The 14,876-nt window shown below is 45.6% G+C and overlaps 1 protein-coding gene across 3 annotated transcripts in view; it reads left to right on the top strand.

Annotated features, from left to right (window-relative positions):
* cpne2 (copine II) overlaps positions 1–14,876 on the top strand; it is a 360,136-nt gene that overhangs the window by 319,317 nt on the left and 25,943 nt on the right. For all 3 annotated transcript variants that reach the window (XM_038806867.1, XM_038806868.1, XM_038806869.1), the window contains exon 15: positions 409–645. In XM_038806867.1, the coding sequence (XP_038662795.1) occupies positions 409–645 (237 nt within the window). The remainder of the gene's footprint in view (positions 1–408; positions 646–14,876) is intronic.

Genomic DNA, 14,876 nt, shown 5'->3' with positions numbered 1-14,876 from the left:
TTATTTCCTAGATATAATGATGTATTATTAATGTGGGTATCAGAAAGCACCATCTCCCTACAGAATGGACAATAGTGAATGATTTTCCTGGTTTTGCAACAGGTTTTGAAATTATGTACTGGTGCTCAATTGTGTTCATTAACATCACACTTGGATATTTGGCACAACAGAAAGTTATCCTTTCTAAAAAATTTTGAGTTAATACAAATGCCAGACAAAGTTGATTTAAATGATTAGTTAATGCAAAACTGCACAAGTCCACTTCAACCCTTGAATCCTATTTGACAATACCAGGCCCCCCTCTTCAGATGCATCTAATCCACAAGTAACTTCCCCTCAAGTACAATTTTACATTGAACCATTGCACTCTCATTGCTAATGAGTCTTGTTTTCTGTCTTTATTCACAGCAATACTTTATCCTCCTGATTATAACGGACGGTGTCATCAGCGACATGGATGAAACGAGGCACGCCATTGTACAAGCAGCCAAACTCCCCATGTCAATCATCATCGTGGGGGTTGGCAATGCGGATTTTGCTGCCATGGAGTTCCTGGATGGAGACAATCGAGTTCTGCGATCATACACTGGGGAAGAAGCCACGCGAGATATTGTGCAATTTGTGCCATTCCGGGAATTTCGAAATGTAAGTCTTACCTGTCTATTCCTAGAGCGCCCTGTCTGAGAGAAATCTTGTCTTTGGAGGTTACCATAAATGCTTCACAGCTCCAGGGTCCCAGGTTCGATTCCCGGCTGGGTCACTGTCTGTGTGGAGTCTGCACGTCCTCCCCCTGTGTGCGTGGGTTTTCTCCGGGTGCTCCGGTTTCCTCCCACGGTCCAAAGATGTGCGGGTTAGGTGGATTGGCCATGCTAAATTGCCCGTAGTGTCCTAATAAAAAGTAAGGTTAAGGGGGGGGGGGGGGTTGTTGGGTTATGGGTATAGGGTGGATACATGGGTTTGAGTAGGGTGATCATGGCTCGGCACAACATTGAGGGCCGAAGGGCCTGTTCTGTGCTGTACTGTTCTATGTTCTATGTTCTATCTCACAGCTAAAAAGTTCTAATTTTGGAAGAAATTACAGAAGCAAAAAAGAAGAGAAAGTTTTAAATGGTGTTGGACATTAGAATGCCATTCTGTGTTGCATCATAATTTGGCTGAAATATGAATACAGACATACTTGACTCCAGTTTAAGTGGACCGTACCAAGATGGTGCCAGGCGGAAGCAAGATTAGTTGATGAACGACAGATCCCCTCAAGCCCTTTCGCAAAGTGGTATTGATATATGTTCCTTAGGTTTCAGTGTTCCACACTCAAACCTTTAACCTAAAGGCAGCTGTAAAGGAGCCTGTTACGGGGGTAGGAAGAATGCACCACAGTTATTCAGGGATATGGGGGACAATCATACCCTTCGAGTAACCCTCCCTGTGTAGAAGTTCTTTTGTTACCTTACTGTAGTGTGTTTGGTAGCACTACTGAATGTAACATGCGTTACTCAATCCAGTTGCTGCAGAGGCTTTCTGCACATTGATGAAAAGGCTCGAAGTCGTCCAGAGGTATTGAAAGGTTTATTGAGTAACAGAATTTAACAACTGCGTGAGTTCTTACTTTAAAATCAATACCAGTAGAAAGGTTACAACGTTTATCTACAGTAGCTATGTCTGACCACACTAGTCACCCTGAGCTAGATCAATGTTCCTGCTCTCGTCACAGTCTAATCACCAAGAGGGGCAGAGAGCCGCTTGCGTCTGGCTTTTATACCCGCCAGTGCTGCCTCCTAGTGATCTTTCAATTTCCCATTAACCCCTTATGTACATACCCATGCAAAGATCACTACATCCCCCTTTTTTTCTTTAAAAAAAAACATAGTTTCAGTGTTGTTACTAGAATGGAACAAACATAGTTGGTATCGCGTGCAAATGCATTACAGAAATCAATGATTGCATCAGTCCAATGTTCACAGGTTCAGACAGTTGGGTGTGTGTCTGATTCGAGTTGATCTCCTAAGCGGGCATGGAGACACTGAGGTTTTAATGTCCATCTGTTCACCAGCTGATGGTGTCAAGTGTTGTCAAGTGAGTGAGTCCTGCAGATTTAACGTCAGAAAGACAGGTTCAGGAAGTGGAACCTTTAGCAGGTCTCGTAGATTGCGTCTGAACAGCACGCCTTCGTCGGACTTAACAATGTATGATCGTGGCGCTGTTTGTCGTAGCACTGTTGCCGCGTTGGACCATCCTCCACCTGGGTGTCGCAGTCGAACCATGTCATCGACCGCTAATGGTTGCAGCAATTTTACATGCAGGTCATAGTGCTGCTTTTGTTTGTGATGTTGGTGTTGTGTCTTGTCAACCATTTGTGAGTGATCCGGATTGCTGAAGTGTAACGCTGGCAGCATTGTTCTCACATCTCGATTGAAAAGCATTTGAGCTGGTGATAGCCCTGAGCTCAACCGTGATGATCTGTATGATAATAGAGCCTGTGTGTCGGAATTCGAGTCAGTAGCCTTGTTCATGAGTTGGTTGATAATGTGTACACCTTTCTCTACTTTGCCGTCGGATTGGGGAAAGTGTGGACTAGATGTCACGTGTTTAAAGTTGTATTCCTTGGAGAATTCCGTCCACTCCTAGCTCGCAAAGCAAGGACCATTATCGGACATGACTGTTTGTGGAATACCATGCCTCGAGAATGTTTCCTTGCATAACTGATGCGGAAGCGAGATCCGGGAGTTTCATCACTTCCGGAAAGTTGGAGTAATAGTCAATGATAAGAAGATAGTTTTGACTCATGAGTGAAACAAATCTATGCCAACTTTGTTCTACGGTGACGTAGCCATCTCATGCTGCTGGAGTGGCTCCTTGCATTGTGCCGGGTGATGGTTTTGACACGTGTCACATGTGAGTATCATGTTGGTAATGTCCTCATTTATCCCAGGCCAGTACACAGATTGCCTTGCTCTTATTTTACATTTTTCGATTCTGAGATGTCCCTTGTGAATCCTGCGGAGCATGTCTGACCTGAGCGTTAGTGGAATGATGATTCTGTAATTTCTCAATATTAATCCGTCCACTACTGACAGTTCAATTTTGATGTTTTGGAAATGCGGGCACCGTCCTTTTGGCCAGCCATGCTGAAGGTTACGCATGACCTGGAGCAAGGTCGCATCTTCTTGTGTCACCAGACGAATTTGCTGCAGCTTCTCGTCAGATGCCGGGAGAGTTTCTCTGCACAACTGTGCTTGAGGTTCTACATCGTCAATGGACGCAGGAGCTGAGCTGTCAGTGACAATAGCTCGGGACAGTGTGTCGACTGTGGTGAGGTCCTTTCCAGGAGTGTAGACCAGTGGGAAGTCATACCTCCTCAGCTTCACCATCATGCGTTGTAGGTGCAGCGTCATATTGAGATTTTTTTTCAATTATGTCTATGATCAGTCTCAATGAGGAATGTGGGTAGGCCGTACACATAGTGTTGAAATTTTGTTATACCTGTGATCAGCCCCAGGAACTCCTTCTCTATCTGTGCATACCTGCACTCTGTGGCAGTCATCGTTCTAGAGGCGTATGCAACTGGGACCCAGTCCGATTGGTCATCCTGTTGGAGGAGTACCGCACCAATTCCATGTTGACTGGGCATCGGTGGAGATCTCTGTGGGTTTTGTTGGGTCGAAGAATGTCAGAGTTGGAGCTGCCATCAATTGGTGCTTTATATCCACCCACTCTTCTTGGTGGTGTGGAGTCCAGTCAAACTCTGTGTCCTTCCTTATTACGTTTCATAATGTTGACGTCCTTGTTGATAAGTTTGGTATAAACTTGCCAAGGAAGTTAACCTGAGCACAGCTTTCTTGTCTCTTGGCTGCTGCATGTCTGGATTGCCGCGATCTTTTCATTATCTGGCCTCAACCCTTGCCTTGATATAGTGTCACCCAGGAAAGTCAGAGATGAGCGTGCAAAGGTGCACTTGGATTGGTTGAATTTCAACCCAAATTGGTGAATTCTTTTGAAGACTTGTCTTAATCGAGTAATGTTGTCTTCTTCTGTCGTTGACCGTATGATGATGTCATCACCATATACTCTGACACCTTCACAGAACATAGAATATACAGTGCAGAAGGAGGCTATTTGGCCCATCGAGTCTGCACCGACCCACTTAAGCCCTCACTTCCACCCTGTCCCCGTAACCCAATAACCCCACCTAACCTTTTTGGTCACTAAGGGCAATATATCCCCCATGATAGAGAAGCATAGGAACAAGACTAGATCATTCAGCCCCTTGAGCCTGTTCCCCTAGTCAATGAACTGATAGCTATTCTGCAACCCAACTGCATATTCCCATCTTTGCTGCATTCCGCTTCTCATCTTTGGCTCACAAAAATCCATCAATCTCACTTTTGAAATTAATAATTAATAAAGCATCAATTGTGCTAAAGTTCTAAACTTTTACCACCCTCGATGTGTAGAAATGTTTCATGACTTCACTCCTGAAAGATCTGCCTCGAAGTTTTAGACTAGCCCCACCCCTGGTCCTGGACTCTTCAACCAGCAGTATTAATCTATCTGTACCCTATCTGTTCACCCTAACATCCTGCAAACTTCAATTAAATCACCCCTTAACCTTATTAATTCCAGAGACTTCTACTGACGACATGTAGGTGGAGGTTGCACGTTGAGTGGCTCCCACTAGAGTTCTCAGTTTTAGCCCTTTTCTGAGGGAACTTAGATGACAATTTGTACTCAATAAGGTTGTGGGTTGCAGAGGATGCCAAAATCACAACGATAAATAATGGGAAGTAAGGGAAGGGGGTTACTCAGCCAGTGGTCTTAAGCAAGGGTCAGAGTTCTCAGGGAGGAAAGATGGCGGGTGCAAGTTTGGCGGGCGGGGCCGCGCCCACCATGGCGGATGCAATGGCAGAGGTGATGGCGGCGAATTTGAGTGGTAATTTGCCAAGCACTTTGAGCAGCATGAGAAGGAGATAATGGGGATGCTTAAACAGTCAGTGGAGGATGCACTTACCCCAAAATAGGAGACAGGAATTGGGTGATCCGGTGAAGAGGGCAAGAGTCTTTTCGCTTCTGAAGAGCTTGGGAGCCTGTGTGGTGCTGCAGGAGACCCATCTGAGGGTGAAGGATCAGGAATGGCTTCAGAAAGATTGGGTGAGTCAGGTGTTCCACTTGGGCTTTGATAGCAGGGCCCAGGGGTAGCAATACTGGTGAGTAAGAGGGAGGTTCCAGATGGAGCAGGTAATGGCCCATCAGGGGGGCAGATACATTATAGTTAAGAGCACGGGGGTTCTAAACCTGGGAGGGTGGGGGATTGCCGTTTTGGGTGGTGACACCCATTTCAAGTATCTGGGGTTGAGGTGGCCCGGCTCCGTAGATTACTACAGCGCCGCTCCCAATCGCACTGGGAAAGTACTCGAGTAGCCCAGTGATGGTGGAGACACTGAAGATATGGAGGCAATTTCGGCAACATTTTAAACTAGGAACGATGTCGAAATTGATGCCGGTCTAAGAGAATCACATGTTTGAACCAGCTACATTGGATGTGAGATTTCGGGGCTGGGAGCAAAAGGGGGCAGTTACACTAAAGGATTTATTTCTGGGAGGACGGTTCGCAAGTTTGGAAGAGTTGAGGGAAGTTTAGGATTGCGCGGACCGAGACGTTTAGGTATCTACAGGTGCAGGATTTTGTTAGGAAGATTTTGCTGACTTTTCGGGTGATGTCTTTCCCCCTCTTTGCTGGAGGGAGTGCTGCCCTGTCAGTGATGGGGTTGGAGGCAGGAGTCACCTCAGCTATTTATGTGAGGATTATGGAGGAGGATGCGGTATCTTTGGAGGGGATGAAGGCCAAGTGGGAGGACAAATTGGGGGGTGCTAGATGAGGGGTTGTGTGCAAGGTGTTGCAGCGGGTGATACAGTTGAATGTGGTCTATAGGGTGCATCTGACGAGGTTGAAGATGAGCCGGTTGTTTGAGGGGATGGAGGACATTTGCAAGCGGTGAGGATGGGGCCGGCCAACCACATGCATATGTTTTGGTTGCGCCTGAAGTTGAGAATGTTCTGGGGCTCCTTCTTCAGCACCATTTCAGTGATCTGGCAAATGGACTTAAGAGTCCAGGCCCCTGGGGACCACATTCGGGGTGTTGGGAGCTGCCGGAGCTGCAGCCAGGGGTGGGAGCCTTCACCTTGCTTGTGGCTAGGCTGTGGGCCCTGTTGGTGCAGAGGTCAGCTTCTTCAACCTGACCTTTAATGGAGGGGCCTGGACTCTTAACGGGGAATTTAATGGAGTTTCTGTGTTTGGTAAAGTTAAGTTCACTTTGAGAGGGAATGTGGAAGGGTTTCATAAGAAATGGCACCCATTTATTTCTCACTGGCCTCTGTCAGCTGCTGGGGGGGGTTTAGTTTCTGGGTGTTGGTGAGTGGGGGGGGAGGTTTTTTTGGGTTTTTTTGCCTTGTGTTTATGTATAAAATTTTGAAATTTTAATAAAAGTATTTTTTTTTAAACTTTATTAATTCCAGGGAATGTCTCTCAAGTTTGGTCACCAGGTCACCAAGACCAATATACTCTTCCTAAGGTGTGGTGCCCACAATTGCTCACTGGACTGCAGATAAGACCTCTCCAGGGCTTTGTCTAGCTGAAGCATGACTTCTACCCCTTTTTCATTCCAATCCTCTCGTCAGAAAGGCCAGGATTCCATTAACCTTTTTGATTATTTTCTGTACCACACCACAACATTTTAATAATCGGTTTGTCTGGATGCCCAAGTCTCTTTGGATCTATTTCGAACTTTTCACCATTATGGGTCCAAAGTGGATGACATCACATTTGCCTACATTGGAACCCATTTGCCACATCTTTGCCCATTCACTTAACCTATCAATCTCTCTTTGTAATGGTGAGACTCCATCTTACATTGCATAAAATGTCGATTACAATGCTGCCCTTCTTTCTGTGTGTCATCAGCAGATTTGGATATGTGGCTTTATCCTATCCATATAAGTTGATAAAGAAATGGTGAATACTTGATGCTCCAAAACAGATGTTGTGGGTCACACACTAGTCACATCTGCCAAATACACTACCTGCCCATTCTATTGCCGACCCACTCTCTGCCTTCAGTCACTGAGCCTCCCAATCATATTAATAATTTGCCTTCTATTCCACAAGGTTCAACTCTAGCGAACAGTCTCTTATCAAATGCCTTCTGGAAGTCTATATAATTAACATCGCTAGACACTGCCTAACCACTACTTTAGTAATCTCTTCAGAAATGTCAATCAAATTTATCTGACACGGAGTTACTTTGAGAGATCTAACATTCGGATCTCTTCCTCTCTTACAAACACTGGCAAAGTAATGAGTCTGCGTGTTCCATATTTCTGTATTTTCATTGACAACATCACTATCATCAGATTTTAAGAGGCTCACATTGCTCCTGACCACACTTTTGCGTGGATTTAAATCTTGGGATAAGGATAAGGGTGTTCAGCAGAGCAAAGGTTAATGTGGGGACTAAAGAAATAGGACCCCCCACATAGCAATGTACAGCGTCACCTGATAGCAGACTATGAGTAGTAGTAGTCTAGCATGGAGACAGTACTCGTGCAAGGCTAGACTTTGGAGATGTATATGGTTATGAGTAGTTAATAATCACTTACCGTTAAACTGTACGAGACTCAACCTTTTAGTGAGTCCTATCAAACTACATGCTACAACAGATATAATCCTTTCCAAGTATTTTTCCATAGTCACTGCTTGTAGCTCTGTATTGTCATCATTTGCTGCTCTTTGTACTTTACCCATTCATCAGAATTTGGTTTGTGTGCATTTTCGATTGCACGTTCTTTTAGTGTTATGCTGTTGTCCATTTCGCTAGTTATCCATGCTGTATATTTTTAAATCAAGCAGAGTTCTTCCTCTATAAGGGTGAAGACTGTGGGCGCAATTCTCCCAAAAGATTTCTAAGTGTGGTCTCCGGTGGAAAACAAGGTGCAATTCCCGCTGGATAGGTCGGTGAGATCCAGATCACAATCCACCCACACTTTGCAATTCTTTTGGGGGCTAACGGTGATTTGCGCCATGGGACTCAAAGACGCCAGCCAGGCCGGATCCTTAGAGATCAGGGTGCCATTTTTAGAGGGCGCCCCGATCTCAGAATAACCCTCCAGCCCCACCCCTGCTTTCTCGCCAGCAAAGACACCCCCCCCCCCCACTAGCAAAGACCCCTCGTCAAATCGTTGTCATCAGATCCCCACAAGCAACACCACACTTGAGGTCGCCAAAGGCCACCCGTTCAGGCCCCTCCCCCTCAGTCTCCCCTTTCAAGTTCCCACCCTCCACATTCAGGCACCGCCCCTTGGCAGTGCCATGGCACAGTCCGGCCATGTCCATGACCACTTGGCCGGCTACAAAAGCCTCTGAGCACCCATGTCTATGGTCATCATGTCTATCCAGAGAATTTTAACAATGGCGGCGAGAAGGTCCTCATTGAGGAACCCTTCAATTTACTGACTGAGCGGTGCCAGCTGCTTCTATGGTGGCAAAATACCTCCAGTGCAGGCATACTATTCAGGCATCGGGGGCTGAAAAAGACCTAGTCTAAAATGAATTGCTATTGGACAGAACAACTGTTCTTTCTCTAGGAAGCACTTCAGAGTAGAAATAAAGCGACTATAGAAAAAATGCGGTCAGCTGGGACACTCAAAACAGGAAGCACTTCAGAGTTAATAGACCATTGACTGCTATAAAACACACAAAGTTAACCCTCCTTTGACATAGCCTTCAGCTGTCAATCAAGAGGCTTGTAAAAGTCAATGGGGTGTGAATTTGAATGTAAACCAAGGGATAAAAGCAGGCAAACTGCAACAGTGAAATCATAGAGTGAATTGAAACTTCAACGGGAGTGAAATGCTATGTAAACAAGCAAGTATAAAGGTATGAGAAGGTATACTGCAACACTGAAACCAAATAGCCTATTCAAACTTCAAGAGGAGTGAAATGCTTCTTCAAGAAACAATAATCCTGCGAGAAGAGCTTAGGACAGGCAGGCAGCAGCTACGCTTTGACCTGTTATGGAGAGTTTGACATGAAAGAAAGTAGGCTTCAAGGCTTCAGATCCAAATCAACCCCCATCCCGGTGGAGACCCCTGAGTTTGCCCCCTCCAGCCAAGCCTGAGGCCCCCAACCCTAAGCTCCCTTGAAGGACCCACCCATGGCATCTGGCAAGAGGCCGCTGTGCCCTTGTGCTCCCTGTAGGTAAGTGGAGAGGGGTCCTCACCTCCTTGCTTCCCCTTGGAGTCCATTGTTCATAGGACCAGCGGTGACATCCTGCGCTGTGGGGGGGAGGATATACCGAGAGGCCACTGCATTCATAGATATAGAATTTACAGTGGCAGAAGGAGGCCATTCGGCCCATCGAGTCTGCACCGGCTCTTGGAAAGAGCACCCCACCCAAAGACCACACCTCCACCCTATCCCCATAACCCAGTAACCACACCCAACATTCAACTTCAGTCTCATTCAAATGAATTCACATTCAAATGAATTCACATTCAAATGAATTCACATGAGCTGTGATCAGTGTCCAGTCCTTTCTGGGCAAAATCCTGATCACGCCAGCTGGAGCAGGCCGGGAGATTCAGAAGCTGTTTTGCACAAATCCCGTTTCCCACAATTCTCCCAATATGGTGGGATTTGCGGCAGGAGGCAGCAGGGAAATTGCCCCGTGACACAATCACATTTAATTCTTTGTCGAACACCTCTCATTTATCATCCATCACTTCGCCTATTAACAGATTTTTTTTCAGTTTACTGTTGACAGTCTCGGTCTCATCGTGTTGAAGTCAGCCTAAATCTAGAGTCTTTGTAGCTGTTTCGTGTTTCTCCCTTTCAAGGACTATGTTGAACCACTCATACCCATTTAACGAATAGAACTCTAAAACTTCAAAGCATTTAAATGTCCATTTTGCAAAACAAGGCCCATTTGTTATTACAAGTGTTTCCTTTCTTTCCTCTTTCTCAATGTTACCCCCTTGCCTATTGTTTGTGGATGTGGAAACCTGCATTGGCAACTGGGATTTCAGTGTGCGTGAAACAAGTATTATGTTGCTGTCGCTTTAGAGCAGCGGGGTTTATGAGGTTGCTGAGGTACATGGGTTTCAGATTTAGCTGTGAAACCCTTGCCCAGCTGGCTGCACCCTGTGAATGGGCTAAACTGCACCAGTGCACAGTTCATTCAGCTCACCAATGGGTGTACTGAAATAGCAGCGTTTTAAATGAGGTGTCTTGCTCGCAAAGCTATTGCCAGTAACTGTGGCATTATCCGAAGAGCAGTGTGAATGCAGAACTCTTTACAAAATTCCCCATGCGTGTTAGAATAAGGCTACATTAAATAAAAGCCAAATGCTTATATTAATGTTACTGGGCAGATTAATTTGTGACTAACGTAATTAGGAGAGTAATTTCCTGTAATGTCTGATGCTGTGTTGTCCAAATCCCTGTTCTCACCATTGAAAACATCAATATAATTGTTGCATGTCTATTGAGCCCCAGCCAATATAAATGATGGAACGTTGAGCTAATGGAACAATCCCAAACTATCCCATTTGTATACATATGAAAAAACATTTCCGAAAATAAATAATACAGCAATTCCAAGTTCCTCGCTGCGGCTGCTTTATTACTACTCAAACAAAGGAGTTTGTGCTTGAAATCACTCAAATGTTACATTAATAAAAATGCTTAAGTGCCTGAAGTAGTTTTATCAGTGTAATATTAACATAATATTAAACAAAGCACATTAAAAATCATTAAAAATTAATAGAAACACTTTACCTCCTAACATTTCCTTTGTTGTCTCCTCTCTGTTACTACACCATTCTCACTCTTCTTGGATGTTTTTTGGTCAATAAATTTCTAACTGTTCTCAGAAGCACAGAAAATAGGAGCAGGAGGAGGCCATTCGGCCCTTCGAGCCTGCCCCATCATTCATTATGATCATGGCTAATCATCCAACGCAATATCCTAAGTGCTATATCTAACTGCTTCTTGAAAACATGTATTATTTTGGCCTCAACTAATTCCTGTGGTAACAGATTCCACAGGCCAACCCACCACTCTCTGGATGAACAAATATTTCCTTATCTCGGTCCTAAATAGTCTACCATGTATCCTCAGACTGTCATCCCTGGGTCTGGACACACTCACCATCGGGAAAACCCTTCCTGCATCGACCCTGTCTAGTCCTGTTAGAATTTTATAAATGTCTATGAGATCACCCTTCATTCTTCTGAACTCCAGCAAATACAATACTAAATGATTGAATCTCTCCTCATATGTCAATCCCACCATCCAGGTTTCAGTATGTAAACCTTCGCTGCACTCCCTCTAGAGGAAGAACATCCTTCCTCAGAAAAGGAGACCAAAACTGCACACAATATAGCAGGTGTGGTCTCACCAATGCCCTGTATAATTGCCGCAAGACATCCCTGCTCCTGTACCTGAATCCTCTCTCTATGAAGGCCACATACCATTTGCCTTCTTTACCGCCCACTGTACCTGCACGCTTACTTTCAGTGACCTTTTCAATTCTATTCTTCTTAAGAATTCAGAATGCTTTAAGTATCCATTTATTCTTTGTCTGGTATCCACTGTCGATTTTTAACCTTGGAGCAACATGTAAGTCATTAACCTGCAAAGTCCAAAGGTGTGCAGGTTAGGTGGATTCGCCATGGTAAATTGCCCTCATGTCCAGGGATGCACAGGTTAGGTTATGGGATTACGGGAATAGGGCCGAGTGGACACTCGTAAATACACAAAGTGCTCATTCGCAGGGTCAGTGCAGACTCGAAGGGCGAATGTCCTCCTTCTGCACTGTAGGGGTTCTACGGCTATAAGATGAAGGGTTTTTTAAATTTTGGGCTAGATTCTCTGCCGCCCACCCCCAATAGCGAAGTTCCCGATGTGATGGAGAATCCAGCATCGGGCAAAAAAAAAGGGCACTGATCCCGTTCCAGTGCCCCGGTCCGCCGCTGGTGACGGCATTGTGCTTTTCATCCTGCGCCAGCAGGAGGATGCAAATGGGTCAATTTGACCCATTTACATCCTATTGACGGACCAGGAAACATATTCTCCAAGCTTGTGTGATTCTCTGGACTTCTGGGCAGGGAATCACGTAGGCTTGAATTGGTGCAAGTATTTACAAACGTGACCCTGACGCAATGGGCCAAGGGGGGACTCTTTATGGAGTTGTCCCCAAAGTCCATTGGAGAGCCATCCTCCCCCCTCACAATGCAAATCCTGCTGGCCCCACCCAACAGTCCCCCCCATGAGAGAAACACCCACCTGAGAACTCCCCCCCCCCCCATTACAAACACCTCCACCAGAAATCCTACATGAAAGACCCCCATTAGATAGCCCCCAACGAGAGAGACCTCACACCCCCCCCCCCCAATTACAAATGCCCCTATCAGAGACACCTCCATAAGAGAGACCCCAGCCTGGAGGCCCCCATAAGAGAGACCCCAGCCTGGAAGCCCCCCATAAGAAAGACCCCAGCCTGGAAGCCCCCCATAAGAAAGACCCCAGCCTGGAAGCCCCCCATAACTGAGACCACTGCCTGGAATCCCCCCATAACTGAGAACGCTGCCTGGAAGCTAGAGTGAAATCCAAACAAAGGCAGTAAAAAAAGTCACTGCTTTAAAACTCACCTGTATAATACATCTGCTGGCTCAGGCAGTGGAAGCAGCACCTGTAAAGAAATCTAGTCAACTGGATTTGAACACCCTCAGATCTTTGATCTGCAAGCTGTTCCTTCATATCTATGTGAAATCGCTTTGACTAAGCTGTGACTAACAGTTTCCACATACACCCAGCTGTCTGCATTGTTTAATTCATCTCCCTTCATGCTTCAGTGGATTTCTAGTAGTCAGATGGCAATGTTTATAAACATCTAGCAATGATTGTCAGCTCCTGGACCACATCAAAGACAGTTAAGTGATTTCTTCAGAAATAAAGAGGAAGTGAGAGCATTTAACTGTCTTTGATGTGGTCCAGGAGCTGTCAATCATAGCTAGATGTTTATAAACATTGCCAGCTGACTACTTGAAAGCCACTCAAGCGTAAAGGGAGATGAATTAAGCAATGCAGACAGCTGGGCATGTGTGGGAGCTGTCAGTTACAGCCTAATCAAAGCAATTTCACATAGATATGAAGGAAAGACTTGCAGATCAAAGATCTGAGGGTATTTAAACCAAGTTTATTTTCTCCTTCCAGGAATTTATAGGTGCTGTTCCCTCCACCCGAGCCAGCAGATACAGGTGAGTTTTAAACAGACACAGGTCTCTCCTTTGGGGGCGCCTTAGTCGGGGGGGGGGGGGGGGGGGGCTCTCTCTCATCGGGATCTCAGGTGGGGGGAGGGTCAGGTCACCCTTGTACGGGGAGGGGGCGAGAAAATCCCAGGGGGGTGGAATTGTGTTGCGGGGCTGCGGGAGGGGGCCTGCTCAAAATGCCGGCCTGATAGTGGGATTCGCAAGCGACTCCATCGCAGTCCATGCCATGCATAAATTTGCAACGCAAAGGATTGTGAATAGCTTCCGAATTTGCACTCCCAGCATGAGAGCAAGTCAGTTGCATTTAATCTCCGGTGGCAGATCATAGTCTGCCAAACAGGGAATTCTGGCCTTTAGGCGATCAAGGACACAGCTATGTTTTCCCAGATAGGATTATCACCAGCAAGCTGGACCTCAACAATTCACCGTTCCTGAAGTCTTCCGAGAGCCGAGCTGTTGTTTCCTTTCTTTTGAACAAAAACCAAACTCTTAAAACCATCCAGCTTGGTATTCGATACAAGACAGTTCTTCCTGCGTTTCCACAGCAGCAACTTCTTTATTTATGCAATTCAGCTGCAGCTATCCCTTTTCCATGAGGTAGATATGACAAGAAACGTGTTAAAATTGCAACCCAATGCCTTGATGAGTTTCTATTTGAGTTTCTCTTCCTATGGCAACTCGATCCCACGGGCATGTCTCCCAACCGAGGCGTTTTATCAGGAATTCACCGTCCCCCTTTACAAAGCATTCTGTTCTACCTAGTGTTAAAGGGGACATTTTAAAACATTATTGTCTGGTAAAGTTTAGCTTTCATGAAAATATGTGTCCAAGTTTATGGTCGGAAAGGACAGGTGCATTACGTTCTACGGGTTAACTGTAACTCTATTTCTCCTGAATAAACTCTTTTGTTCTAACATTGTATTGTAACCTCCCCCACCTAAATCCCCATCCTTGTCTATTTCTCACCAATAAATACGGAGAGTATAACTTCTCACTCTGAATGCCTGCACCATTTGTATTTCCAGATAACGTTTTTAGGACAGATGCTTAAATAAAAACACACTGAATTTGATTTGGTTTCTTCCTAAATCTATGACTTTTCCACTAATTCCATTGACATGTTCACTTTAAAGACAGTGTGCTCCTCATCCACAAAGACCTGGGAGCTCGCATGTTTGCGCCCTGGGGCTGGACTCTCCAGTTCCCCAGCCATGTGTTTCACAGCAGCGTGTCATTCGCTGGCAGTGGGCTTCTGACCTCCCGTCACTTGTCAATGGGATTTTTCATTGAAGCCACCCAAATCCGCTGGCAGACCCACCGGTGGGGGTGCGCTGTCAGCAGGAAAAGAGAATGCTGACGGCTGGAAAAGTCCGGCCCTGATCTCTGTTCCATTAGCTAATCTCAATGGCCTGTGGTTGGATAAGGGGCCTAATTCAGCCAGGGCTTCAATTTCTGTCCTACAAAAAAAAGTAAGGTTAAGGGGGGGTTGTTGGGTTACGGGTATAGGGTGGATACTTGGGTTTGAGTAGGGTGATCATGGCTCGGCACAACATTGA

The sequence above is a fragment of the Scyliorhinus canicula genome, chromosome 9 (genome assembly GCF_902713615.1).
Source record: "Scyliorhinus canicula chromosome 9, sScyCan1.1, whole genome shotgun sequence".
NCBI classification, from domain to species: domain Eukaryota; kingdom Metazoa; phylum Chordata; class Chondrichthyes; order Carcharhiniformes; family Scyliorhinidae; genus Scyliorhinus; species Scyliorhinus canicula.
Note: the sequence above shows the minus strand (reverse complement) of the source record. Positions and strands in the feature narration are given on the sequence as shown.